The sequence below is a fragment of the Candoia aspera genome, chromosome 15 (assembly GCF_035149785.1).
Source record: "Candoia aspera isolate rCanAsp1 chromosome 15, rCanAsp1.hap2, whole genome shotgun sequence".
Lineage (NCBI taxonomy): Eukaryota > Metazoa > Chordata > Lepidosauria > Squamata > Boidae > Candoia > Candoia aspera.
This window is the reverse complement of record NC_086167.1, coordinates 2130361-2155331: the sequence shown is the minus strand read 5'-3', so window position 1 is coordinate 2155331 and position 24971 is coordinate 2130361. Positions and strand designations below refer to the sequence as shown.

The 24971-nt window shown below is 52.1% G+C and overlaps 3 protein-coding genes across 6 annotated transcripts in view; 1 reads left to right on the top strand and 2 right to left on the bottom strand.

Moving 5' to 3' along the window:
• The window catches only part of LIMK2 (LIM domain kinase 2), a 55754-nt gene extending 38120 nt beyond the window's left edge, over positions 1–17634 (top strand). The window contains exons 7-15 of one of the 4 annotated variants that reach the window (XM_063315487.1): positions 1084–1270; positions 10667–10753; positions 11002–11133; positions 12387–12443; positions 13052–13117; positions 14169–14343; positions 15079–15134; positions 15429–15586; positions 15970–17626. In XM_063315487.1, the coding sequence (XP_063171557.1) occupies positions 1084–1270; positions 10667–10753; positions 11002–11133; positions 12387–12443; positions 13052–13117; positions 14169–14343; positions 15079–15134; positions 15429–15586; positions 15970–16126 (1075 nt within the window). In that variant the 3' untranslated portion in view covers positions 16127–17626. Of the gene's footprint in view, positions 1–1083; positions 1271–10666; positions 10754–11001; positions 11134–12386; positions 12444–13051; positions 13118–14168; positions 14344–15078; positions 15135–15428; positions 15587–15969 lie in introns of all 4 variants that reach the window. The other 3 variants (XM_063315486.1, XM_063315489.1, XM_063315488.1) reach the window with 3 other exon arrangements.
• Positions 17635–18794: 1160 nt separating this feature from the next.
• Positions 18795–22823, bottom strand: PIK3IP1 (phosphoinositide-3-kinase interacting protein 1). Its single transcript, XM_063315609.1, has 4 exons — positions 22669–22823; positions 21372–21539; positions 20829–20907; positions 18795–19380 (listed from the first exon to the last, which is right to left on the bottom strand). Exons 1-4 carry the CDS (start codon positions 22733–22735, stop codon positions 19173–19175), a joined length of 522 nt encoding a protein of 173 aa, XP_063171679.1. The 5' UTR covers positions 22736–22823; the 3' UTR covers positions 18795–19172.
• A 49-nt stretch (positions 22824–22872) lies between these two features.
• LOC134505863 (nascent polypeptide-associated complex subunit alpha, muscle-specific form-like) lies at positions 22873–24156 on the bottom strand. Its single transcript, XM_063315800.1, has 2 exons — positions 24138–24156; positions 22873–23501 (listed from the first exon to the last, which is right to left on the bottom strand). Exons 1-2 carry the CDS (start codon positions 24154–24156, stop codon positions 22873–22875), a joined length of 648 nt encoding a protein of 215 aa, XP_063171870.1.
• Positions 24157–24971: the final 815 nt, after the last annotated feature.

The window sequence follows — 24971 nt, the reverse complement described above, 5'->3', positions numbered from 1 at the left end:
GCAGCACCGAGCCAGGATCAGTGGCCGACTCTCGCAAAGAAAGTAGGAAGCAGAGGAGCGTTAGCTTGACCTCCTTTGGAAGAATTTCCGTGAATGGAGAGCATGCGGACATGTGGGATGAAGTACCAGAATTCATCTTCGATCTGCTGCTCCTGTGAACCCAGCCAGTTCAGACACCCCAACTTATTGCCAGGAATGATCCTGGCCCTCCCCTGCTAAATCGGACCATTGGTGGAGCCAGAAGTGTTCTCAGGGACAGAATAGTCCAGTAGTCAAAATAGTCAGGAGGGCAGCCACAATCATGCAGTCGAAGCCGTGCCCCATTTTTCATGTGTCTTGACTTTTTTGACTCCCTCCCTGCAGACCCCTCTGGAGGAGCCATACGGCTCTCCATCACACTCCATCAAACGTTGCCGGAGAAAGCTACCCAAAACCAGGCCCTCCAACAAATCCAGGTGTCTACACCCACAGCCCCATCACGGATCCCAGCAAAGTCACAGATAAGGCCAGGTGCACACACGATCGCGTGCCTTTCTCCCAGTGGCACCATCTGCCAGCAGTACTCCTCCGGGTTCTCTGTAGGACAAACGTAAGATCTGTTAGTCTGAAAAGGTACTACCAGACTTCCTGGTTTTTGGCTGCCGTAGGCTAATGTCACTCTCCTACAAGGGCAACACCGAAAATCCTAAAGCAAATTGCTGTTAAGGAGCAAGACCTCCCCACCCCAGTCTATTTTTTTCTGGACTGATAGGATAGAACTATTTAGTAATCAAGTCATTAATTGGATCTATTCCTCCTGTAGAGTAGTGGCCAGTTTAGGAATGGCTTTGGGCAAAATAACTTACATGCAAAAGTTTAAAAGGCGGGGGGTTGTTTGGTAGCCTAGATCCTGGTCTGGCTCATGAATATCCATCTTACTTCTCCACAGAGCCAATTCTTCACCTTCTTGAATTAGTTGAGGGTGATGGGAGCTGGCCTGGTTGAGGCTTTACCTGTTTCCTCACTGGAAAGGGAGCCTGGAGGTTGGAGATAGTACTTGGAGTCCTGTCAGAGACATAAACTTTTGAATGTGTTGTATTCCAGGCGAAGCAACAGCATTTCCAAGTCCCCTGGTCCCAGCTCCCCCAAGGAACCGCTCATCCTGAGCCGCGATATCAGTCGTTCAGAATCACTTCGCTCCTCAACCAGCTGTTCCCAGCAGATCTTCCGCCCCTGTGACCTGATCCATGGGGAGGTGCTGGGCAAAGGTTTCTTTGGCCAAGCAATCAAGGTGAGAAAGCCAGCTTGCCTACCCCCTCTCCCAACACCCAGGCTTCACGTGTTAATTTCACCCACCCCACCCCCAAATCCTCAAGAGCCTTGGAGGTGGCCCCTGAAGTGGAGTGAATTGTAGAATTCACTACATATAGAATTGTACATGTAGAGTTTGCCAGTTCCAGACGGCTTCCTGGGCGTCAGCAGAATTCTGCCACTGCATCTGGCTGGCAACAGGTTGGGGAGGCTTGGTCTTCTGTGGTGGTTAGAGCAGGACCTTTTCAGCATGGAGGGAGTCTGCAAGGAAGGCAATTGTGAAGCCCTGCAGTAGGATTATAAACAGGGAGGAGGGAGAACCTCATTGCTGGGGAGAAGGAGGGTGGATTGCAACTCTCTCCTCTGGCTGAGGTCTTCAGTCAAAGCAAAGATGGCTGGAGATGGGATGGAAGCCTTAACCAAAGCCTGCTTTCTCCCCTTCTTTGGGACTCCAGGGTGACCTCTAAACCAGCATGCATGCGTGTCTCAGGATTGTTTTGAAAACCACACCAGCATCTGAAAACTGCACTGATAACTGCACTGTGCTTAGTGTGCGTTTTCATGCAGCATGACATCTAAATGCTTATTGACTGCTAGAAAATTTGTGATTCAAAGAAGGATGGTGGGACTGTCATGGAATGTGAGACATGGAGGCTATGAAAGAACTGAAGAAGTCTGCAGAGTTGGCGTGAACCGTCTGCAGAAGAAAATGCCAGGTGTTTTTCAGCTAGGCAAGGCAAGCTCAGAGCTGAGCTGCTGGTTTAAGTTCTAGTGAATTCTCCCAGAAGACAGTCTACCTGCAAGTCTAACCTGTTGCAGGAATATGGGAATTAGTGTGGCAATGGTTCTTGGATCACAGGCTGTGCTCAGCTGCCTGGAGGACATTGAACGCCCCATTCCTAAAGCAGGCAGTGCCAGGGTGTAAATCTGCAAGGTGTTCCCAATTCTAGTCCAGCTATTACTGTATAAAGGTCAAATTGTGTGATTGTTAATAAATGCACCAATAATTTCTCATTTAAAATTGAGGATTATACCTTACACCTACTTCTCGTTTAATGACTACATCAGTTAGCGACCATTTTCAAATATGGCGGCGATAAAAAATTCATTTTCCGACCAATGCGTGCATTGTAACCAAATTTCATGCACACCTGGCAACAACGCAGGCTGGAGTGAGAGTAACGCTGGCATAGCTGTATGAAAGAATCTTATCTGAATGAGATGGCAGCAACCAGTGATCTTCGCAGCATCTCTCTCTCTCTCTCTCTCTCTCTGTCACGTGTTCACTTAGCGACCATTTTGCTTAGCCACCTGGTGGTTGGAGCGGAATGCGGTTGCTAAATGAGGAGTGGTATAGTTATATTAATAAACAGAGCAGAAGTATAGATCCGGGGGAGGGGCAGTTGTGCTGCTGATGAAACATAGGGGTCCTTTCACTTGAATGCCAGTTCAACAGCAGGTTGGCACCTGTCTCCCGACATCCGTGGCCTGATGGCTCCTCCAGCAAATATTTAAATTACATAATTTATTGTTTTACTTCTAGTGTTTTTGTTAGGATCTGAAAGGACTTTCCCCCCACATTAACAAAAGGAAGTAGCATACAGAAACCCAGGCGCGGTGTGTCTCGGGGTCGCTTTCTAAGGGGCGGCTGAATCCACGTCCTGCCGGGCCCTGGTGCTTCTGGGGTGGAGAGTGGTTGTGGCCGAGGGCTCATCTTTATGCTGCCTTTTCTCTTTCCTCACCAGTAAGCCTGGTGCGGCTGTGGCTGCTGTTTTGGGTAGCAGATAGCAAGTCCAGGTAAGCCCGAGGTCTCTCTGCAGCAAGGCCCCTTCTGGGGTTCTCAGCTTGGCTGACAGTCCCTGCCTTGTGTTTGTGTGCGCCCCGTCATGCCACTCCCCATTCCATAAACCTCTGTATGCCTAAGGGAAGGAGCAGACGTTGCCTCCGAGGAGCCTTTCTGCAGATTCTGCCTCACATGCTTTGTGCTGTCTTGCTGGCCATGATCTGGGGCCAGTTCCTGCTGTTGCCTGCTTTCCTCGGGGTTCTGTCATCTCTTTGGACGCAAGGTCAGATTCAGCTGCTTGGCTTCAAGAGTGAGTTTGGCATCCGTTGCTTGCTCCCCATGCTGCTCTTGGGATTCGGCCTGTCAGGCCTCAGGCAGGCATCATCCCTGGCATTCCTTGGCTGACCTTCCCGAAGGAGGGAGAATGCCCAGGCTGATGTGCTCAAAAGGAAAACTAGAAAAGTCACCCACGGAGAGCTGAGCATGCCTGGGCTTGGTGGATGGGAGGAAGGGAATGACAGCCATCCAGTGGGGAAAGAATAAAATAGACCAGTGTTTCTCAACCTTGGCAGCTTTTAAGATGTGTGGACTTCAACTCCCAGAATTCCCCAGCCAGCCTCCCATTCTGGGGGTTGAAGTCCACATGTCTTAAAGTTGCTGAGGTTGAGAAACTGCTCTAGAGTGTGTCCATGATTCTAGAATTAAGCTCCCACTTAAGATAGTTTTAAAAGTCACCAGTTTTGGAATTATGATATCTCCCAGTTTCATCTAAAACAAGGCTGTAAAGCCATCTGGGCGAGGTGATTTATGATTCCTCAGATTTGAGATTACTTCTTTCATCTCTTCTTTTATGAAGGGGGAGTTTAACTCTTCCCCATGGTGGTCTTCAAGTGGTAAGATACTACAGCTACTCAATTAATTACTAATTTCCTTATTATTCGTGGGCTCTGTAATATATAAAGTTGAAAAGTAAAAATTAACAAAAGAATTAAAGATTTCTTGCCTGCTAGCTATTCTATTGCTGCTAGAATCTCTAACTGAATGTGTGGCTCTACGTTTCACTTTTTCTTTTAGTTTATTTGCCATTAATTTTGAGCTTTTGTTTCTATGTTCATAAAACTTCTGTTTAGTAAGACTAAACTAGTGACTACTGTATCTTCTGACAATCCAGTGCTTCAAGTCCTTTCCTTTTCTGAATGAGTTTTTATATACCTGGTTCTTTGTGAGTTGATTTTGATTTTTTTGACAAGAAAATTTACCTTCTGCCTTTTTGTTTTTAAATAAGAAGCATTTTTTGATACAAACCCCTCTCAGAGTAGCTTTCATGGCATTCCAGATAACTGCCCCAGAGGTGTTTGAATTGTCGTTGAAGTGATAGTATTGTGAGATAGCATTTTTTCATTCTCTCCACTATATTTATCTAAAATGAATGGATCTAATCTCCAAATTTATGAGTAAGCATTCTGAAACAGACTGGAAGAAAGCAGACTGGGGCATGATCAGATAGGCTAATATACTCAATATTGGCTGAAAGTATTGAAAAATTTAAAGAATCAGAATTAATATATAATTTATAATATAGATTCTAGAATATGTCTTGAATCTTGGGCAGTAATATGTATAATCTCTAGCTGTTGGATTAATTTTCCTCCAGACATCAGTTAGGGAAAATTAAGTAAAAAGTTTAATTAACTATTTATATTTTTATCTGCAGGGTAAATTTTTCACCGTATTTTTAATTTAATTTGATGTCTGCGACGTAATTAAAGTTTCTGCCTAAAACACTATAACCCTAATTAAATGTTGATAATTTAGAGAAGATAAACTCAAGAAGCTTATGTGAGTTTTGATAAGGGCAATAAATGGAAGCCAAAGTATAGGCCTTGTTATTATAAATACTTTTCATTAATGTGAATTGACTTTTGGGGTCTTCCTTGACTTTAACATTTTGCAGGTTGAAAGTGTTAGTTAAAATTAAAGTGACTCCCCTAACTCCTAGCTATGAATTGCTGACCAATTGTTGGATGGAAAAAAATTATCCTTTTTATTTATGTCCCAGCCATGTGTTCCTTATGAAAAAAAAAAAAAAAGTAAGGGTGGGGTTTTCTCTAAATATTGCTTTAAGTGCTCTCTTCTATTTCATTGATCCCTCATACCCCTAATATGACATGAGTAGGCCTTAAACTTTGCCTCACTTGGCACTTGTACTCGTTCCTTTGATTCTATTCCCTTAAATAAATTGCACCCAGCTAACTGGTCTACACCAAGTGGAATTGTCTTGTCAACCTGGGGCAAACAATTTTTGTCAGTTGTAGCTGGTAATCTAACTACAGCATCTCCTGGTTCTAGAGAAGAAGTTTGTGTCAGAGCATAGTGGCTTATCTCATCTACTGTTGAGGTACCTCGTGTGTGCTATCGTGTAAATCACAGTCTTTAAAATAAACTCTTAGATAAGAAGGTTCCAACTGATATAGCTGGTTAATTTTCCCCAGAGGGTCTTAAATAAAATCAGTTGAAAACCTATGACATGAGGGTGGTTTGGTTAAGAGGTCGCACATAATCATCTCATCACAAATGCTTTGTTCAAGATGGAGAACAGGCTTTTGTGGCGAATTTTCATGTATGTTGGGGGCCTCAGTCCTTTGTAAGGAATTTTGAGATGAGCTTAGACTTGTCTTAATTGTCTGGGGTAGGTCCTCAACGTGAGGTGTAAAAAGGACATCCATCCACTTGGTAGAGTTAGGAGGAATTATTTGGGTGGGGGTGCCCTGACTTGGTTCCCAGTTTCCCTAAGGGCCTTCCCCTTCTGTAGCGTAGTGTCCAAATGAGAGGGATGGCTCTCAGAGGGTTTTCTCACACCATTGGCCTGCTTTGTTGGGATAAAGTGTGTGACTGGAGCTGTCTCCTTATAATTAACTTTCCACAAAGTTAATTAGGGGGAAGAATCTTGTAGCAAATCTGCACCTACTTGCATGTCATTCTCAGATTAACTGCGGCCAGATCACCTTCTGTGCCTGCATCTTTTCTTTGAGATCTTGAGTTCTCTTTAATGGCTCAGGGGTCAGTAAAGTAGGCAATTGTCTTTCCTTTTCTCTCTGTGACTTCAAAACTCCATTCTGGATTGACTCAGGGTCATTTTGTGAGTCTGTTACCGCTGCCAAAGGTTTTGCCGACTCCCAAATCTGCAACATTGCGGGTCTGAGATTTTATATCCTGGATAATGTATCTGTCTGCCTGCCTTGTGGCACCTCGCTGTACAAGATAATGAATTCTTGCTCAAATGGACCGAGCTCAGATTCTTCAGTCCATAGCAAAAGGGGAGGACTGATTGGTGTTTGTCATCAATATTTGTTTAAGGTTTTGTATGATTTAGGGGGAGATGGGCGGTGATGGAAATGTGAATAATAAATAAATAAATAAATCCAGGAGGAAATGCCTGTCTCTATTTGAGAGTGTTCTCACGTTGCTGTCAATAAAGACTCGCACGGAGGAAGTTCCAGAGGAGCCCGGATGGGTTCTCGCCCGTAACAACGTTGCTGGGATAGCCAGGTGGTTCATGCTTTTTCTGCCATTATGGCTGGGAACCCAGGTGGTACTCTTAATGCCTGCAGTTGGCAGTGAAGAAGTTGGCTTACATAAAGTTCAGCAGATTCTTTAGAATACTGTCTCCTAGCATTGATGTTGTTACTTGCTACGTATAGAGCCATCTCCTCGCGTTGTTATTACCAGTACTTTTTGCCGTTAAGGAGTTTGGGTTAAAGTCAGGTGATCTTATTGTATTCTTAGCAGTGATTTCTGTAAGCCCATCAAAGGATCGCTTTTCTATTTTTGTTGAAATTGCAGTTATTTGTGGATTTTACAGTCTGGGCCGTTAAAAAGCAATTTTTACACACTGTGTTAACAGCTGTAATATTAGGAGAAATATTATCTAAGTCATTAGAGTCTGAGACATTGTATTATTTTTAAGATAAACGGGTGGCTTACCATTAGCTGTATTATCCCAAAGGTCTTTCTCCTGAACATGCTTTTCTTCTGTATGTGGTGATATGTAGTTTAAGGAATTGTTCGTCTCTTGTAATTACTTTGGCTATAGAACCTCAGTAATCTTCACCTTTTTGGCTGCCTTAACTGGTCTCAAGGTCCCAGAACTGCATTTTTTTTCCCATGCTGAAGCAGAGTAAATTTTAAGACTAGCCTTCTTTCTTGGCTTCTAGCTTTCTGGAGGTTATGGTGACATCTATGATTCTTTTTCCAACTCTGGGAGATAAGCTACACTATCATATCATTCCAAGCCCAGGATCACAAACAGAGATAATGTCTTAAAATGGGACTGTCCAATCCCCTGGAAGAGAGTTATTTTGCGGCTGTGGGCAAGATGATCTGCCCTGATGGACTTGGGATGATGCAGTGGTCCCATGGTTAAAGGTTTCTTTCCTCTGGGCCAAAATCAGGCTTAACATCATGGAAACACTGAGAAGGTTTGTGCCTAATTAAAGCACCTGCCTTTGAACTGATATTTCAGTGGTCTGTTTGAAATAGTCTGTATAGAACTATACAGGTAGTCCTCGCTTACCAACCACAGTTGAGACCGGCAACTCTGTTGCTAAGTGATGCAGTCATAAAGTGAAACATCACATGACTGCACCTGACTTACAACGTCAGTTTCACTGTGATCGTTAACCAAATCACCATGGGTCATTAAGCAAGACATCGCATGCCTGTGACTTGCAACTTCCTGCTGGCTTCCCCATTGACGTTGCTTGTTGGAAGCCGGTTGTGAAGGTCACAAATGGTGATCCTGTGAACGCGGGATGCTGCGGCCATCGTAAATGTGCCCTGGTTGCCAAGTGCCTGAATTGTGACCGCAGGGACGCTGCAACGGCTGTAACTTCAAGGACTGGTTGTAAACCTACTTTTTCAGTGCCGTCGTGACTTCAAACGGTCACTGATCGAGGCAGTTGTGAGGACTACCTGTATACGTATAACTTCTTAAGCTAAGGCTACTGTATATATATTAAATATTGCTGTAAATAGAGAAGAATTCTGTGGATGTGTGTCTGGAAAATTCCTGTCCTTTTTTCCCACCCTCCAACAGGATGCAATACCCAGGAGATGCAAAAGAGACAAAAAGATTCACACCAACATGTTTCAACAAAGAACAGGGCATCTAGGTGTTTCTGTGCCAGACTTGCAAGATTCTGTTGTTATAGCTACTCTCAATAAAAATGGTTTTAGCCTTCCTGTGGAGTTGACTTCCTGGTCTGGTCTGCCTGGTGGGGCTGGATAAATTGATGGGCTGTTGGCCTGGAAGACTCCGTGTTACTGGAACGCCTCCAGATGCCTGTTGCTGGCAAAGAGCTGCAGGAGAGGAGTGGGTCTCCCGTGTCCTGCTTGCGAGTACCCCAGAGACATCTGGTTAGCCGTGGTGAAAAACAAGATGCTGGACTAACCGGGACCTTGGCCTGATCCAGTGAGGCTGTTCTTAGCTTCTTAAATATCCTGCATAGTGGCAGTTCGCACTACAGTACAGCATTTGTGCTAGGCCCCTCTGCTTGACCCTGGGTAGGCCGTTGCAGTTTGACTGTAAGCCATCATGCCTGGAGATCATTTGTGGGCAGTAGAAAGGGAGCAAAAGTGTCTTTGCTGCCCACCTCAAATTATGAGTTCGCATCCTGGTTTGAAATGGCTTTAGGCACTGGAGTGTATGTAAAGACAAGACAGGAACATCTTGTCTTTGTGGGGCCTAGGTAGGTATAGCTGCAAATGAGAACAAAGCCCAACAAGGTGCAGCCTGTTAAAAGGTCCCCTCCCCTCCCTGGGCTGTTGTTGCTTGTCTGCCTTGTTGACTCCAGGGCTGATGTGATGTGTTGAAAGGGCCTGGCTGGCAAGTTGCCCAGCCTGATCTTGGATATAAAAGCACAGACAAAGCGCACCAGGCTGTGGGGTGTGCTAAACACTTTTCTGGTTTAAGCAGAGCCTTCTGCGTTGTCATAACTTGTGGCAGCTTTCTGAGCCAGTACAGAGCCTGCCTTTTGGTCTCTGCCAGCTTCACATTTCCTCGGCCAAAAATATCCCTGTCACAGTTTGTGTAGCTTGATGATTAAGAAGCAGAGCACAGGGAAGAGTTCCTTGTGAAGATCTGGACTCTCCTACAAACTTTCCCAGCTTTTGTCACAGGGAATTGTGCGGGGGAGCATAACCACACAGGCACTGTGAATGTAAATAAGATGTGTTAACTCAACATTGCCAGGAAGCTACTGGGTAAAAGTTCACACACTTCTCCCCAAGTGCTGGGGAGGTTTTTCTGGCTAATGAAATTGGTGGGATGTCTTGGTACCTAAATGTGCTTGAATCAAAGGCTTCCTTCAACATAATTACTTCTGCAAAATGCTCAGGCTGATTTGGATCAGCTTACTAGAAAGCACCCTGGTTGGGGCTTGCAAAGGCTTCTGGGTGCCCTTGTCTTTCTGCGGGAGACCTCGCATAGCCACATTTTTCCCTCCATAGGCTGCCAGGGCATATTGCAAAGGCTGCTTTCAAAAGGCAAGGGCTGCCTGTGTGGCTCCCGATCTCCTGCAGCGCTCTCATTAGCGGGAGCTCTCTGGCCAGTTTGGCCCCCTGGTTGGGCAAACCCAACAGAAGGAGAGGCGCTCTTAGGTGCAAAATAATAATGCTCCAAGTATACATATAAATGCATTTCCATGCCCTATTATGAGTGCATTGCCCTTGAGATCCTAGCCTGAAAAGTACCCCCGTGTGTAGATGGTAGAAAAGGGGAGTTTTTAAGCGGAAAGTGAAGTCTTTGTGCCTTTGTGGGCATGAAGGCATCTTAAAAGTTTTCCAATGCGCGAAGGAGTAGCTTAAGCCTCTATGTGCCCAGAGTCATGGTGAAACAGTTTCAGCACAACATGGATACTGATGCCTGCTGGTGAAGGAGGCAGAGAGCGTGCAAAGTCTTGTTTGCTCTGTCAGGGCGACAGGTTGTTGAAGAGCAGAAAGGAATAAGCCCTCCCCAAAACCACCCTGGATTTTCCAGACATAGATCATGTTGAATCTTTCACTTGCTTGTCATGTGCCTGCAGTCATAGCAGGGGACCCTGATGCTGGGAAAGACTGAAGGCAAAAGGAGAAGGGGATGGCAGGGATGAGATGGTTAGGTAGCATCACCGATGCAACGAACATGAATCTGAGTAAACTCCGGGAGACGGTGGACAGGAAGGCCTGTCGAGCTGTGGCCCATGGGGCCACGAAGGGTCGGACACAACTTAACGACTGAACAGCAACAAATAGGGGAGTCAATTGCTGGAGATCTTAACTCCCCCATAGACCAACACTTTCAAATCTTGGAAGAGCAGAAACAAGCCCTGGTCACAGCAGGACATGATGTGCTCAGGCATCTGTGGGAGGGAAGAACTTCTTCACCTTCCAGGCGTGGCTTCTTTCCTTTCCCACACCTGCTTGTGGCTGGGTTCTTTTTCCAGAGCCCCGGGCAGAATTAGTGAGAATGAAAGTGATTCAACATGGCAAAGTCAGAAGAATCCCGTTCTCCAGTTATGCCTCTTAACACAGATGTAATACTATTCTGTCCCTCAGGTGACTCATAAAGCCACGGGAAAGGTGATGGTGATGAAGGAATTGATTCGCTGTGATGAAGAAACGCAGAAGACCTTCCTCACGGAGGTAAGCGCGATTTCTGAAAAGGGGTCTCGTGAAGATGTGCAGGCAGTGGACAGCGCTTCCCTCTTGGCTCCCAACCCACCATGCGTAGGATCCCACCAGAGGAAGAGCAACTTCACCCTTGGACATTTCTTGGCTTCTTGGTACCCTGTGATACACCAGAGTTATTTTGGTTTTAAAAGGAGGGTCCCTGGAGGAGAGGCAATGGCCTTGGTTTATTCCAAGTTTTTGGGCTGTCCTCTCTCTTACAGGTGAAGGTGATGCGCAGCTTAGAGCATCCCAATGTCCTGAAGTTCATCGGGGTGTTGTACAAGGACAAGAAGTTGAATCTTCTCACAGAGTACATTGAAGGGGGGACTCTGAAGGACTTCCTCCGAAATGTGGTGGGTTCAGTCTCTTACAACATCAGTAGGCGGTGGCAAGGGGAAACTTGGTCCTTGTGGAAGAAACGACTAAGACTCTTTCCCTAAAGCAGCACAAAATGCAATCCCACTCTATGGCTGGGTTCTTGTATCGCGAAAAACCATGTTTGGTTTCTGGCTTAAACACGTCAGTGATGACCTTTCAATAAACCGTGGCTTAGCATGGCGTGTGAAGCCCACTAGTACCTGATAATTGCTTTGCTCCCATTCGAAGTATTCATTCCAGAACACACGTAGCCACCTTTCTGGGCTATGTGGAATTTGATAGCAAGTCCTGGACTTCCCCCCGAAATGGCCGACATAGTCGGCATCGATAGTCACAAAATCCCACTTACAAAAGGCGTATTGAGTTGTTTGCTCTCTGCCGCCCCTCTTGACCGCAAGAATATTGCCTCCAGCCCATTTGCTCTGGGCCTTGCGTGTGCCCTTATGGAGACTATGGAAAATTACGTTGATGGAGGTACACAGGGACTGTAGCTTAAGCAAAAGGGGCTGAAACGTGCTTTAAGTCCAGAACAACAATATAACATTCAGAAGCGGCTCAGGTAGACGCCTGTCTGATTCACTGGTGAGATTCTGTTGCTATAACCAATCTCAATAAAAACAGTTTCAACCTTCCAAGGAGTTGATTTCCTGCTTGGTCTACCTAGTGGGACTGACATCAGCCTTTTAAGTCTGATGTACTCTCACTACTTCCTTGAAATCCAGCGAATCTGCCTGAGCTGCTTTCAGATGTTGCCTTGCTATTTGGGACTTTAAAAATGTTCCGGCCCCTTTTACCTGGGTAATTGTTCCTGCATTTTTCCATCAAGGTCATCTTGTTTACACCCCCCACAGCCCTAGACCTGTTCTTGTTTTCTAAAACCCTGGGGGGCTCATTTGGAGCCCAGAAACATTCCTGGCCAAAAAAAAAAATGGTTTTGGACATAAATGTTTGCTTTGCAACCAGTCTTGTTATCATTGAAATTTTTTTAAGGAAGAGGATGAAATTCCTGGCAGGTGCTGAAGCAGTTTTCTGCAAGCTCATTGGGAAGGGCAGTTCTGGCTCAATTGCCTGCAGAAAATCCTGCTTTGTGCCCCATCTGCATCCTGCTCTACACATCAGTAACAACTTGTCAATTTTTAGATGCCTACCACTGCTGTGATGGCAAGACCTTTGGCACTCCTCTCTGCCATTAAGAGAAGTTAACAGAGGGATCCTTTTTTTCTTGCAGGACCCATTTCCCTGGGAACAGAAGGTCAGCTTTGCCAAAGGAATTGCCTCTGGAATGGTGAGCTGTCTTCCTGGATCCCCTCCTGGGGCCTTGGGAAGGGGAGTGTCTGAGGGGCAAAGGGTGCATTGTATATATGAGAGAGCGCGGATTGCCAGTTCATTCAACTGCAGTCTGAAGGTTTGCCCAAATGGGTGCAAAGTCCACAGAATGTTCTGGGGGAGCATCAGAGATTTCGTGGGTCATGTGCTTTCCAAAGCAAGAATGGTGCAAGAGCAGGTTGCTTCATGGTACCTTTCTTGGAAGTTCCAAGCATGAATAATGAGATCTCCCCTCGTTTTATCCCTGCCATAATCTAATGGGGTAGGTTGGGTCAAATGGGGACTGGAACCCAAGTCCTCCGTCTCAGTTCATCACCTCAACCCCCACAGCTTTTTTCACCGGCACAGGGTGAGCACGCTCTTGAAAGTGGGGTCCCAGGGTCTTCCACTGCCCTCCTCTGGTGTCAGCGCCTCCCAAAAGATGGCCTTTGGGGGCCGAATGTGCTGCTTGGGCTGGGCTGCACTAACCCTAACCCACTTGCAGGCACCAGAGACTCCCATGTGGAAGTCAGCTGAGCATTGTGCCTAACGGTGCCTCTTCTTCCACCCTGCTTCTCCCGTTTGCAGGCTTACCTGCACTCCATGCGCATCATCCACCGAGATCTGAACTCCCACAACTGCCTGATCAAACTGGTAAGTTTTCTTTGGGATGCCCATGGCTGGGTCTGCTTCCTGGCTTGCTGGCCAAAGTCCCAGGAGACTGGCTTTCCTTGCAATTTTGGGGTCCAGCGTTTTTCCATAGGAGCGCAACTCCCTCGGGTTGAACTTGCACGATGCTCTCCCAATGGGAAAACTCGCCTAGCCACACGCCAACCATTAGAGAGGAGCCAACAACAGCTCTGTTAAGGTCAGCAAGTTGCAGCAAGTCATTCTTCTCTTGCCACTAATAGCAAAGAGCACCCAAGACTGGTCAACCCAGGTTGTAGAGATCAAGATGAGCATACATGCATGTGACCATCGATGAAGAACTGTTTTGCAACTGATAAGGAGTTTGGGTATCCCTGTGCTCAGAAAGAAAACACTGTAATGGGGTGTATTTTGCCTTGGAGAAGCGTGAATGCCAGTCGAACTGCTTGTTGCTACTGTTTGACCCTGTATTCTACTCTGAAGGGGAGGGCCATGAACACGCCCGCTACCAGTATCCCTGAGAATACTGCAGTTTCTGAATCAAAGGCCATTCACTGATGTAACAACTCCAGGAAGATACAAATGATGAGCATCAGAGCTCATCCCTTGCTCTTCCAGGGTCCCAGACTCATATCCCCTTCTGGGTTTTTTGGGTTTTTTAATGCAGATGAAACTTGTGAACTTCTTTGAGTACTGGTGAATGGAGAAGGCCTAAACTGGAGGCTTTTAACTGTTTTGTGTCCATCTTGGATACCACAAATATAATTAAAATACAATTGAAAAGCTTTATGCCTGAGAACCAAAGAACTGCTGGCAGTTGGTGAAGGCAGGAGGGGCTGGGGGAGCCTCAGCTTCCCAGAGGGCAGCTGTCTAGAGAACAGCACATGCCCCTGAGCTGGGCTGATGCCACATGGACTAAACGAGTGGCTTGGAACTGGGCACAGGGATGTCCGCCCGGAAACCTGTTCTGGGTGTCAGTGCTTCCTCTGCCATGACTGGCCCAGCGCTCCCAGGGGCCTTTCTAACCCTCCTGGATTTTGCTTTGCCTTTCGCCCAGGACAACACGGTGGTGGTCGCTGACTTTGGCCTCTCCCGGCTCATCGTGGAGGAGAGGAAGAAGCCCTCCCTGGAGAAGCCGCTGGCCAAGAAGCGCACCCTGCGCAAGAGCGACCGGAGAAAGCGCTACACAGTGGTCGGGAACCCCTACTGGATGGCCCCCGAGATGCTAAATGGTAGGAGCCCCCTGTCCCCAGTGCCACAGAGGAGCCTGCAGAGCTTCTCACCGTTGCAGAGCCCAGCTGCCGGGCCGAGGTGTCTCTTCCGGTTGTGTGTGTTTGCAACAGGTCTGTCCTGCCACGGGCTCTGCAACAGTCTGTGGGAATGACCTCGGGAGACAGGAGGAAGAGCCGCAGACGGGGCAGGAGTCAGACGAGTGATATCTCAGCCCTCAGAAGGAACGGGGGCCGAGAAAGTTCTTGGAAGGGACCCTCCCTCGTTTTCGGGGGAGTAAAAGTGAGGGACGGGAGGGTTCCTTTCAGACTTGCAAGATTCCACAACTGTGACCTTACAGTAAAGACAGAGCCAGTACTCCTGGGTGTGTTTCTTGCCTGGACTACCTCGCAGGGCTGACAGGCTCCTGCCTCCCTTCTGTCCTCATCCCCTGCAGCTCTGGGCCTGATGCTCTTCTGGGGACAGGCTCCCTAAAGGGGTGCCCCGGTGCTGATGGGGAGGCTCCCTCCCTGCCCTCCCCTTGCAGGCTGAGAGGGGCCTCCCATGAGGGCCCCCAAAGCTCCTTGGCAGCTGGATGTGGGTGTGACACTTGCACACACCCTGCAGGGCAGGACACGCCTGTCCGTCCACGCTCCCTCCTGTGTCCGGCTGCCTCCAACACGCCCACTGGCTTTTGCCTGCACCGCCTCTGTTTCAGTGACGCGTCTGCTCCACACGGCCGTTTCCATTACTTGCAGGGCAGAGCTACGACGAGACGGTCGATGTCTTCTCCTTTGGGATTGTGCTCTGCGAGGTAAGCCCAGCCTATTGGGAGTTTGTGGGGGGGCCTTGGGCATCGGTCCCGCCCAGCAAATGCCAGGGACTGCCCCTTGGGACCTCGGGCCGTACATGTCAGTAGGATTGTGAGAAGGGACCCTACTTTTCCCATCAAGCCTCAGGGTACCTGGGTGCTGGCCGGTTGCCTCACGGTTAGGCCTCAGACTCCTTTCTTGAAGAGACGGGAGGGTCAGCAGCAGGAGCAGGGAGCTTAAGCGGAGGCCCTGCGTGAGGTGCCCGGAGGGAATGATGTGCACTGGCTCTGCTCCAGATCATAGGACAAGTGTATGCGGATCCAGACTGCCTCCCGCGCACCCTGGACTTCGGCCTCAACGTGAAGCTGTTCTGGGAAAAGTTTGTTCCTGTGGACTGTCCCCCTGCCTTTTTCCCCCTGGCAGCCATCTGCTGCAGGCTGGAGCCAGAGAGCAGGTGAGTCTGAAGGGGGCACCCCCTCCTCTGCCACACCCTGCTTTGGTGCTGAAAGCAAGCGGTTTAGGGGAGGGCGGATGGCAGGCAGGGCGACCACACTGCTGCATGTAACCGGTTCACTACGTGCTCCTTGTTCTCTGGCGGATTCGTGGCAGAGCAGGACCTCTCAGGTCCTGGGCCTGGTTCTCTTCGGTGGGTTTCTTGGTGGCTTAAGAGGCTGGGGCAGAAACGGTCATTAACCAGGAGAAGAACCTGGCACAGAATGGAAGGTAGGGCCAGCTCCTTTTTTGCAAAGTGCTTGTAATTACATTGGGAAGTCTGCTGATACCTGCTCTCTGGAGAGCCACATTCCTACCCTTTCCCTCTCCCGCATTTCTTCCTAGGCCCCCGTTTTCCAAACTGGAGGATTCTTTTGAGGCCCTTTCTTTGTACCTGGGAGAACTGGGCATCCCTCTCCCTTCTGAACTGGAGGAACTGGACCATAGCGTGAGCATGCAGTTCGGCCTGATTCGGGACAAGCTGCCTGGCAGCCTCACATAGGCCCCCGCCCCCACCCACCCCCCGCCATCACTGTGCGTCTTCTTGCCACGGATGTCCTGGCGGCAGCAAAAAGAACTCCGTTCCAGCCCTTTGGAAGACAACAGGAGGGCACCTTCCGCCTCGTTGCTACAACTCCAGCACCTGCACCTCCCGTGGACTTGCGGCACTTCCCGAAAGCATCGTCCTTTCCTTCATGCCACTTGCTTCTTAAGACGGATGCTCTAGCTTTGGAAACAGTTCCTGAGCGTCTGGGTGCGGGCCTGCCTTCCGACTCAATACACTACAGGTTGTGAAGCCTCCTGGTTGTGCTCACATAGCAGGGGCAGAGCCGGGATGCAGCCCCGGGGCTCCTTGCTCCGCCAGACCAGGCAACGGGAGGGCGACCTCGATGCCTTGCACACCCCTGTACGGATGGGGCTGTTGGAGTTTGCACAGCTTGTCTCACAGGGACAGCTCTAAACCATGATCTCTCCGGCCAAAGAAATGCCCCTGCGCTACATGGATAGGGCGGGGCAGTTCATCTGCCTACCCCGTTGAGCAAAGCAGCTGCGGCACGTGAGTCGTAGGGCCGTAGACACGGGGTGGGGGCTGGCTTCCTCTTAGGCAATCAGCAGCTTCTCCGTTTGGGGGAGGGCCTGGTCCACTGGGAGATGGTTGAGATGGATCTCTGGAAGGAAGTGCTTATACTCCTGAGACTGTATGTAGCTGACCAGGAGTAGAGCTATCAACCTGGGCCACAGATCCGAAAGACTGGCTCATCATTAAGAGTCACTACCTCTGTCCTCCATTTCAGGCCTCTCCCCTTTCAGAAAAAGAAACACTTGGCTTGGAGCCATCTTTTCCCACATTCTTCCAGATGTAGAGGGGAAGCTGCGCTGGCTGCATCTCTCCCCTCTGCAAAATATATTAAGAGCTACTTAAGGGTTGGCAACACGTGGACCACCAGATATGGAACAGCTCCCAGCGGCTCTGGCCAAATGTCTAGGAGTGAGGAATGCTGGGAGTTGTAGTTCAGTGGTATCTAGAGGGTCTCCAATCCCCCTCGCACACTACCGAAACTCAAAATGTGGGAGCCATGGTAGGTATGGGCAATTGCTCCAGATCCAGTGCATTTAGACCAGATTTTGTTCCCTCCTCCCTAAAAGGTGTGTGCATGTGCGCGCTATAAATGGGCTAGCTACAGGAAGGAGAAACCTGGGTCATGTGTTCAAGAGATTCCACAACACACTCCTGTAATTGCATGGTGATTTTTTTGTCTAAATTAAAAGCAATACACTCTGTTCTACAAAGACGAAAATAGATGGCAGTTGTTGAAGCAAAGTTGGGAGCTGGCCACCCACAGGCATTCCAGTGGGTCTGGCCCATTTCCTGCCCTGGGGTGACAGTTCCTACGTTGCAAAGGACAAGGGCACCAAACTCCTCCAGTGCGCCTGCAACACAACTCTGGAGTTTGTCACTGTGTTGCCAGTGCTTGTGCCAGGCAGATGTACTTGCTCTCTCTGAAATGCCCAAGGAAGAGTGCTGCTCTTAATAGGGCCTGGCGTCTCAACACCGTCCAGCCACCTTCCCTTTTGGCCCCATGTTAATTCTGCTCAAGGGGAGAAAACAACTGCTCTTGAACAGGAAACTTAGGTGGGGGTGGAGGGTCTTTGGTGACTTTTACGGGACTCGAGTCCACCAGTCTTCAGAGCTGGTGAAGAGACAGCTGGGGGGGCTGGGCAGCTGATGGAGCAAATACTAACCCATTGGGGGGCGGGGTCTGGGCCCTGATGAACTCTGGCAGAACCACAAGCAGCCTGGCTTTGGATATGGGGCAGCTGGGGGGAAGAGGCAGCTGCAGCACACCTGACACGCAGCATGTTGAATCCCGCCAAACAAGACACTGCTTACAACCTGGATAGTTTTTATTTTGTAGGCATGAGGTATTAAAACACTTACAAATAAATGGTATTCAAAGGCATTTAAAACATTTTTAAAAACCTCTAACCTGCACAAACAGAACTTGTAAGAAATCTCCACTTTCAGTTCCCTCCCTCAAGTGGTAAAAGGTTTAAAAAAAACAGCATGGCTGGAGTGCTTCCTTGCTGGCCTGAGACAGATGCACACCATTTTAGCACTGCCCCAAAGCCCTTCCAGAGGCAATTCTCTGCCTCCAAGCCTTGCCTTTAGTCCTGCCCTCCAGCGTCGCCACCATGGCCGCCTTCCACCCCAGGAAGCAGGCAGGCTTCTGACTGGTTTCTGCCTGGCTCCAAATTGGAGGGCTGGCAGCAGTGCCACCGCCTGAACCCTTTTCAAGGAAAATGCACCTCTGCTGGAAGCCCGTTAAAAGTGGTTGGGACTGGCTGTGTGCCCTTTGGGCGGCACGCCTCTGCTCCCGTTGAACTCGGATGCGGTTTGGGGCCTGGGGAAGGGAGAGACAGGGCGCCAATCTCTGCAGCTGCTTGCTTTCCTCAGGATGCCAAAGCATTTCAATCATGCCAGAATTTGTCCCAGGGCTGCATGAGAGCCCATTGGGCTGCAGAGACTGTGCTTGAAAGCTTGGCCCACCCCACCTGCCCCTGGGAGCATTAGGGGGCTCTCAAGGCAGCAGTTGCAGAGGAGCTTGATGCTTCCCTGCACCTGAAGGAAAATGCTGTGCTTGCCAGACACAGGGCTGCAGCTTTTTCAGCAGCATCAACGCAAACAAGATCAAATCCTTGCACAAGCACTGACTCCCTTTTCAATAAAGCTCCCCAGTCCTGCGTTACCCTGATCAAAGAATTTGCAGGACCCACAAGGGAAAAAATCTTCCTCTAGCAGAGGCAGCAGGCCCTTCCCAGAGTCAGTCCCTGCACCAGATGGACCTTCCATAGGCAGAGCAGCCCCTAGCTTGAGCAGCAAGTATGCCTCTCTTCCTGCTTCAGCGAGCTAGCCCTGATCCTTGCAGCATTTTGCCCATTCCAGGGGGCCTGTCTTCAAATGGAAAAGCAAAATACAAATGGATTCTCGGGTTAAATAGAGAGGCAAAGAGGCATCCGCCTCAGAGGTCCAGCGGGGCGTCTCTTCCTCATGCCCCGGGAGTGCCCGCCTGGCCCATGAGCGGAGTGTTCCCCCCCTGCGCTTCCTCTGCTGGGGTTGGGTGGGTGTGCGCCACAATGACGTTCTCCTCCACAAGCTCGCAGGCTGGGTTGCTGAAGGCCGAGAGGGGCAGAGTGATCCGCTGCATTTCGCGCTCATTGGCTTTCCGCTCCTGATGCTCTTTTAGATCTTTGCCCCTGAAAGAGCAAAAAGGTGGGGTTGTCTGCATGGGTGTGACTGATGCAGGTGTTGTCTCCCCAGGCCAATGCAGGAAACCCTAACCGCCTCATGGCACCGGTGCCCCGTGCAAGATCTGATCACCTCTGTCTCTGCCAAGGGCTACAGAGCAGGTACTTTTGGCCTTGCGCAGCCACCTGGGAGGCAGCAAAGGCTGCTGCTAGGGACCACACGCTGGGCTGGAAACAACGCTCTCCTCTGCCCCACAAAAGCCGTTCTAGAAACGCCTCCACCACCCGTACTTGCGTCCCCTCCCCCTTTGCCATGCAAAGAACGCCCTCCCAACAATTTGGCGATCCCTCTCCCAGGCAGGCTTGCTGGACACATTTCTGGGTGTCCAAGGTGCTCACTATCACCTTTAAAGCCCTACATGGCATGGGGCCAGGCTACCTGAGGGACCGTCTCATCCCCCTTACATCCACCCAGTCGTGCAGGGAGGGCATGTTGCGGACCCCGTTGGTAAGACAATTCCGTCTGGCGGGGCCCAGGAGGCGGGCCTTCTCTGCAGCAGCTCCCACCCTTTGGAACATCCTGCCCCCAGAAGTGAGGTTGGCCCCCTCTCTCCTGGAGTTCAGGAAAAAAATTGAAGATTGGTTCTGCCACCATGCTTGGAGTGGGGAGAGGAAGAACCATTCTTGGGGCAGGCTGGTTCCCTAGTCCTGCCCAGGACAGGTCTTACCGGCTTATGGCTGAATTAGATCTGCTGTTACTTGGATTTGACTGTATTTTATAAATTTATTGATTACTGGTCTTTATGATTTTTACTGAATTCTAAATTGCTTTTATTGCAAACTGCCCAGGGTCCCCCCTTGTGGGGGAGATGGGCGGTGATAAAAATATGATAATAAATAAATAAATAAATCTCAAATTCTGAGAGCATGTTGTAGGTGCACTCACAAAATGGCTGCAGGGGCAGTGGGTGACTTGCCAATTTCCAAAAGTTCTGCCACAAGAGCGGGACAAAACACGCTCCCAGGCTAAGAACAGCGACCTGCCTAAAAACAATACTACAAAGCAAACAGGTGATCAGAATTCCAAAGCACAAACTGCATTTTCTACCCTGGCAGAAATGGAGCAAAGTTCTTGGTGGAGCATTAAGGGTGTGAGAAAAGCAGGTCTGAGCGCAAACGCAAAACCTCAGAAAACACAAGGAAACTGTTTTACAAAAGGCAGGTCCGCAGGGAAATATGCGCACAGGCACAACAGACCACGGAGCAGGAAAGCACACACACACACACACACCCTGCAGCCTTTGCGCTTGTCTCTGGACCACACGCACCTCCTTTCCAAATGAGATGGATGAGGCTGGGGATGTGCTGGAACCCAAGGGGGACGCTGAGGCTGAATTAATTAACCCACCACCCGCCCCCGCCCCCACAGGCACAAAGGGCTCCAGCCCAGTACTTGCCTCTTGTACAGATAGCCCACAACAATTCCTACTCCAATACCAATGAGGACTACCACCATGATAACGCCCAACACGTAGCCTGTGGCGGGAAAGAGAAATCAGCAAGGCCATTAGTGCCCCCCCCCAATCTGGGCCGGTGCACCTTCCAGGTTGCTCCCCCCCACACACACCTACGCCTGAGGCACCCACCCGCCACCCAAATAGCTGACCCGGGTCAGTTGTCGGTCTTTGCTCCTCCGAGGGCAGAATGGCCCAGCGGCACACAGGTGGCCCCCCACCCCGGGGTGCTTCCCAGAGACAAAGGAACATCGCCCGCCATTCTGCGGGGGGGGGGGCGTTGGGTGTCTTCCTCCCACACTCCTGCCTAACATGCCGCGCAAATCCAGCACCTCGGAAACGTTCTCAACATTGCAAGAACGGAGTTCTCGGGAGAAGATGCGCAGCGCGGCGCGCACACCCTCCCCACCCCAGTCCTCGGAGGGGTCCATCTCAAAGCCGCCGCCGCCGCCCCGTCGCCCGAAGGGGGCCCCGCGCCCTCCTCACCCAGCGTGCCCAGGTCCTTCTTCTCGTTCGGCCTCATCTTCACCCTCTGGCTGATGCCCACGACCGGCTGCACGGCGGCCGACCCGCCAGGGGCGGGCTCGAAGGCCTGAGGCGCCTCCTCAGCGGCTGCCGTCCGGGCGGAAAGGGCCGGCGTGGCGGCGGTCGCACCTGGCGAGGAGGAAGGAGGAAGGAGGAGAGGGAGCTTCAGCGAGGCTCGGCGCCCTCCGCGGGCCCCGACGGCCGAGCCAACGCAGCACGACCCCAGCCCGCGGGGCGGCGCCGCCGCCGGCGCGAGTCCAGCCGGGCCAGACGCCCCGCGTCGCCTCGGCTCCCCCCGGCCGCCCCGCGGAAAGGCCGGGGCTCCCCCGCGGCGGTGGGCCCGCCCGGAGAACAGGCGGCGCCCCTTCCCCGGGGCAGCCGAACGCAGCGCCGCGACGGGGGCGCCCCCGACTCCGTTCAGCGAGCCGGGCCGGCCGGGACAGGGTAGGTTTCCGCGCGGGCGGGAAGGGCCGCCGGGAGGGACCGAGGCCCGCCGGAGCCCGGTCTGGGCCGAACAGCCGGCTTCCTTCCGCCGGCCTGACCGACCGACCGCCCCGCCGCGCGCGGGAGGGAGCCGGCCAGCGGGCCGAAGGCGGCGGGAGTCGGGGCGCGGCGCCCCAGGTGGGCACCAGGTGCGGCGCGTGCGAACAAGGCGGGGCCTCGCCGGGAACACACCCCACGGGCAGCCCACGTGCCGGAGGCGGGGCCAAGTTGTTTACTCCGCGGAGCAAGGCGGCTGGAGGATGACATCACCCCGACGGGCCCATTGCGAGCCTGGAGACAGCGCGCACCAATCAGAGGCAGGAGGGCGGGGACGCGGAGAGAAAAACAGGTACGTCACCCCGCCCGCCCCAGCCCCGTGCGAAAGACGGGGCATGCGTGCTTTGGAGCAGCCGGGGGGGGGCGTCCGCCGTCCGCCGTCCGCCGGCGCAACTGTCGGGGGCTCTGGGCACTTGCTCTTCCCCGCGCGGCGGCGCCCGCCGGCCTCCGCCCCGAGCGTTGCCCCTGCGCCCGCCCTGCCCGCGGTCCACCCGTCCCAGGGGGAGCGGCCCTCCGCCCGAGCGCTCGTGCCCGGGAAGCGCCCCGCCCCGAGCACCCGCCCGGGCGGGCTCGACGCGTGTCCACAGCGGCCGGCGGGGCGGCTGCACGCGGGAGCGGGAGAGGTCTCGCCCCGCCGCCGGCGGAGGCGCCCAGCCGGACTCCCGCTCCGGCGGCTGCTCCCTGCCCTCCCGCCCCGGCCCCGCGCGGAGCGACGCACCTTCCGCCGCGGAGCCCAGGCGCAGCAGCAGCAGCAGCAGCAGCGCCAGCAGCCCGGCAGCCTCCATCCGGCGGGCGGCGGGGCGAGCTGCGTCCGACGCCGCTCCGCCGGCCCGCAGCGCCGCCCGTCCTCGTCGGCCGGAGTGCGCAGACGCCCCGGAGGCCGCCCTCTCGGCGAGCAGCAGCCAGCCGACTGGCGCGGACTTCAGCGCCCTTCCTCCTCAGCCGGCGGGGCCAGCCCATCTGGAAAGGCCCCAGCGGGCGGAGCGCGGCGCCGACGGGGAGACGGGCTCGGGAGCAGCTCCGCCTTGTGCGGGGGGAGGCCGCGCGGCGCTGTGCGCCCTCCGGACCGGTCTCCTCGGCGGGCGGGCGGGCGAGCGAGCGAGCGGGCTCGTCGGAGACCGAGGCGTGCGCGGGGAGAAGGGCGGCTCGACGTCCAGCCCGCCCGTCCCTCCGCGGGAGGGGATGGGGTTCGTTGCGGGAGCGCCGCGGCCCGCCGCCTCTGCGGCAAAGGCTCGAGGCGGCCGCGCGACTTACTGCTTCCGCTGCTGGCCTGGAAACGGCGTTTGCCCGGGCGGAGAGCCCCGAGGAGCGCCCGCTTGGAGGGCCTGGTCGCCGCTGGGGCGAGCGGGCTGCCGGGCTGGGCCGGACCCGCGCGGAGAGCTGCAGCACTGGGCTCCTCGGCTGGGATGGGCGGCGGGTCGGCTGGGCAAGGCAGGTGCTGCGCCTTCCTTCTCAAAAGGCGCGCGTGCGTTTTCCCGGCAGTGCGGTGGGTTGCTTTGGAGCAGAGCCCCGTCTGAAGGGTTCCTGGTCTCTCTCGAGTCGTCCGTTTTTCTTTTACATTCCGAAAAAGAAGAGATGATTGAATAATAATGAGCCCTTTGAAATAACGAAAGGATCTAACCGTAATTCTAGCTCTGTTGCCTTGCAAAGGTAGGCTGGGTTTGCTAAACGGTGCGGCGGCGGCGGCGAAGTCTGCTTTTATGCCGTTTGGTTCGTTGCGTTAACTGTCCACTCCGGCTTGTCAGCTACGCGCTCTAGCGCAGCAGGATGTGCGCAGCCGGCAGGTGGTGGTCCTTCTGTGAGCGAAAATGATGGCTTAGCTCACAATGTTCCAAACCAGATTTTGTGAGAATATGGCCAGAGTGATCACAGGATCACAGCTACCGATGCGGCTTGGAGAAAAGGAGCCTTGTGGCTTCCCCAGAGTTATTCCTGTTTCCCCACATTGGTGCACCAGGCTCTTTGGCAAAGGCTTGGTGAGAAGGGGGTGAGCTGAACATGGCGATTGACAACACCCCCTCCATGCTCCTGTGGCAGATGCTCAAGCAGTGGTTTTTCAACCCCAGGAGGAGGGGACAAGAGTGAGTGGCAGAGGGCACTGATCCTCCAGGACATGGCAAGACCGCAAGAACTGGGGCCCTGCACAAACATAGTTTAAGGACGTAATTACCAGCACTGGGAAGTTACCATTCGGACCAGGCGCCATTTTATCCGTGTGATTTGCGAGAGCCAAGTACGCTGTCCTTGCCAGGCCCAAAGATGCCTCCTGCACAGCTTGCAGAGGAAGCGTCTTCAAGAAGTTGCCTCTGTCTCATCTCCAGCCTGCTTCTGAGGCGGCCCAAGATGGTTCAGGTGTTCTGGGTGGACACGTTTCCTCCTGCTGCCAGCTCAAGGCCTTCCATGTGGACAGTCTAAGGCACGTGGAAGAAGAGCCTGGTGATAGTGTTGCCTGGGTGTGTCTGTTGCTTGGCAGGGGCCATCTCTGGGCATGGTGCCTGTTCTCCACACGAGGATCAAACCTCCTCTTGGCTCATTAGAGGGGATGGCTACCCACTGGGATGGTTTTAGAAAAGGGGGCACTGGACAAAGTCATGCAATGGCTACTGGTCTGGTGGGTATTTGCCACCTACAGCATTGGTGCAGGGTGAGTGGCAGGAGGGCATTCACACCTGCGTGCTGCTGGGCAAAGAAGAGTCCAACCCAGCCACATTCTTTTCCATGCTCTGATGAGAATGACCCTGCTTTGGGACTTGTACTTGGAAGGTCTGATTGGCAGTCACCCTTTCAACCCAAGTGCTGATGTGTTTTGAACTGGCTGAGCATAGAGGAGATTCCGCTTCTCTAGAAGATCCCTGGAGGTTATCACTGCCTTTTTAGGCAGCTCTCGGAGATGGAAGTAGCAATGGGGGAAAACTCTCACGGAGAAAGCAGGAGAGGGTCAAGGAAAAGGTGCCCAGTTGGCCACTTTGCTTGTGCCAAGACCAGCTGTGAGACTCGCAGGGCCTTGTCTGGACCCACTGG

Excerpts from the sequence above, each read along its gene's own strand:
- PIK3IP1 (XM_063315609.1), bottom strand. The coding sequence starts at position 22,735 with ATGGAGGCTGCCGGGCTGCTGGCGCTGCTGCTGCTGCTGCTGCTGCGC. Across the intron at positions 20,908-21,371 it reads GAAGGACCTGGGCACGCTGG|GCTACGTGTTGGGCGTTATC; the intron begins GTGAGGAGGGCG and ends TTCCCGCCACAG. Across the intron at positions 19,381-20,828 it reads GTGGGCTATCTGTACAAGAG|GGGCAAAGATCTAAAAGAGC; the intron begins GCAAGTACTGGG and ends TTGCTCTTTCAG.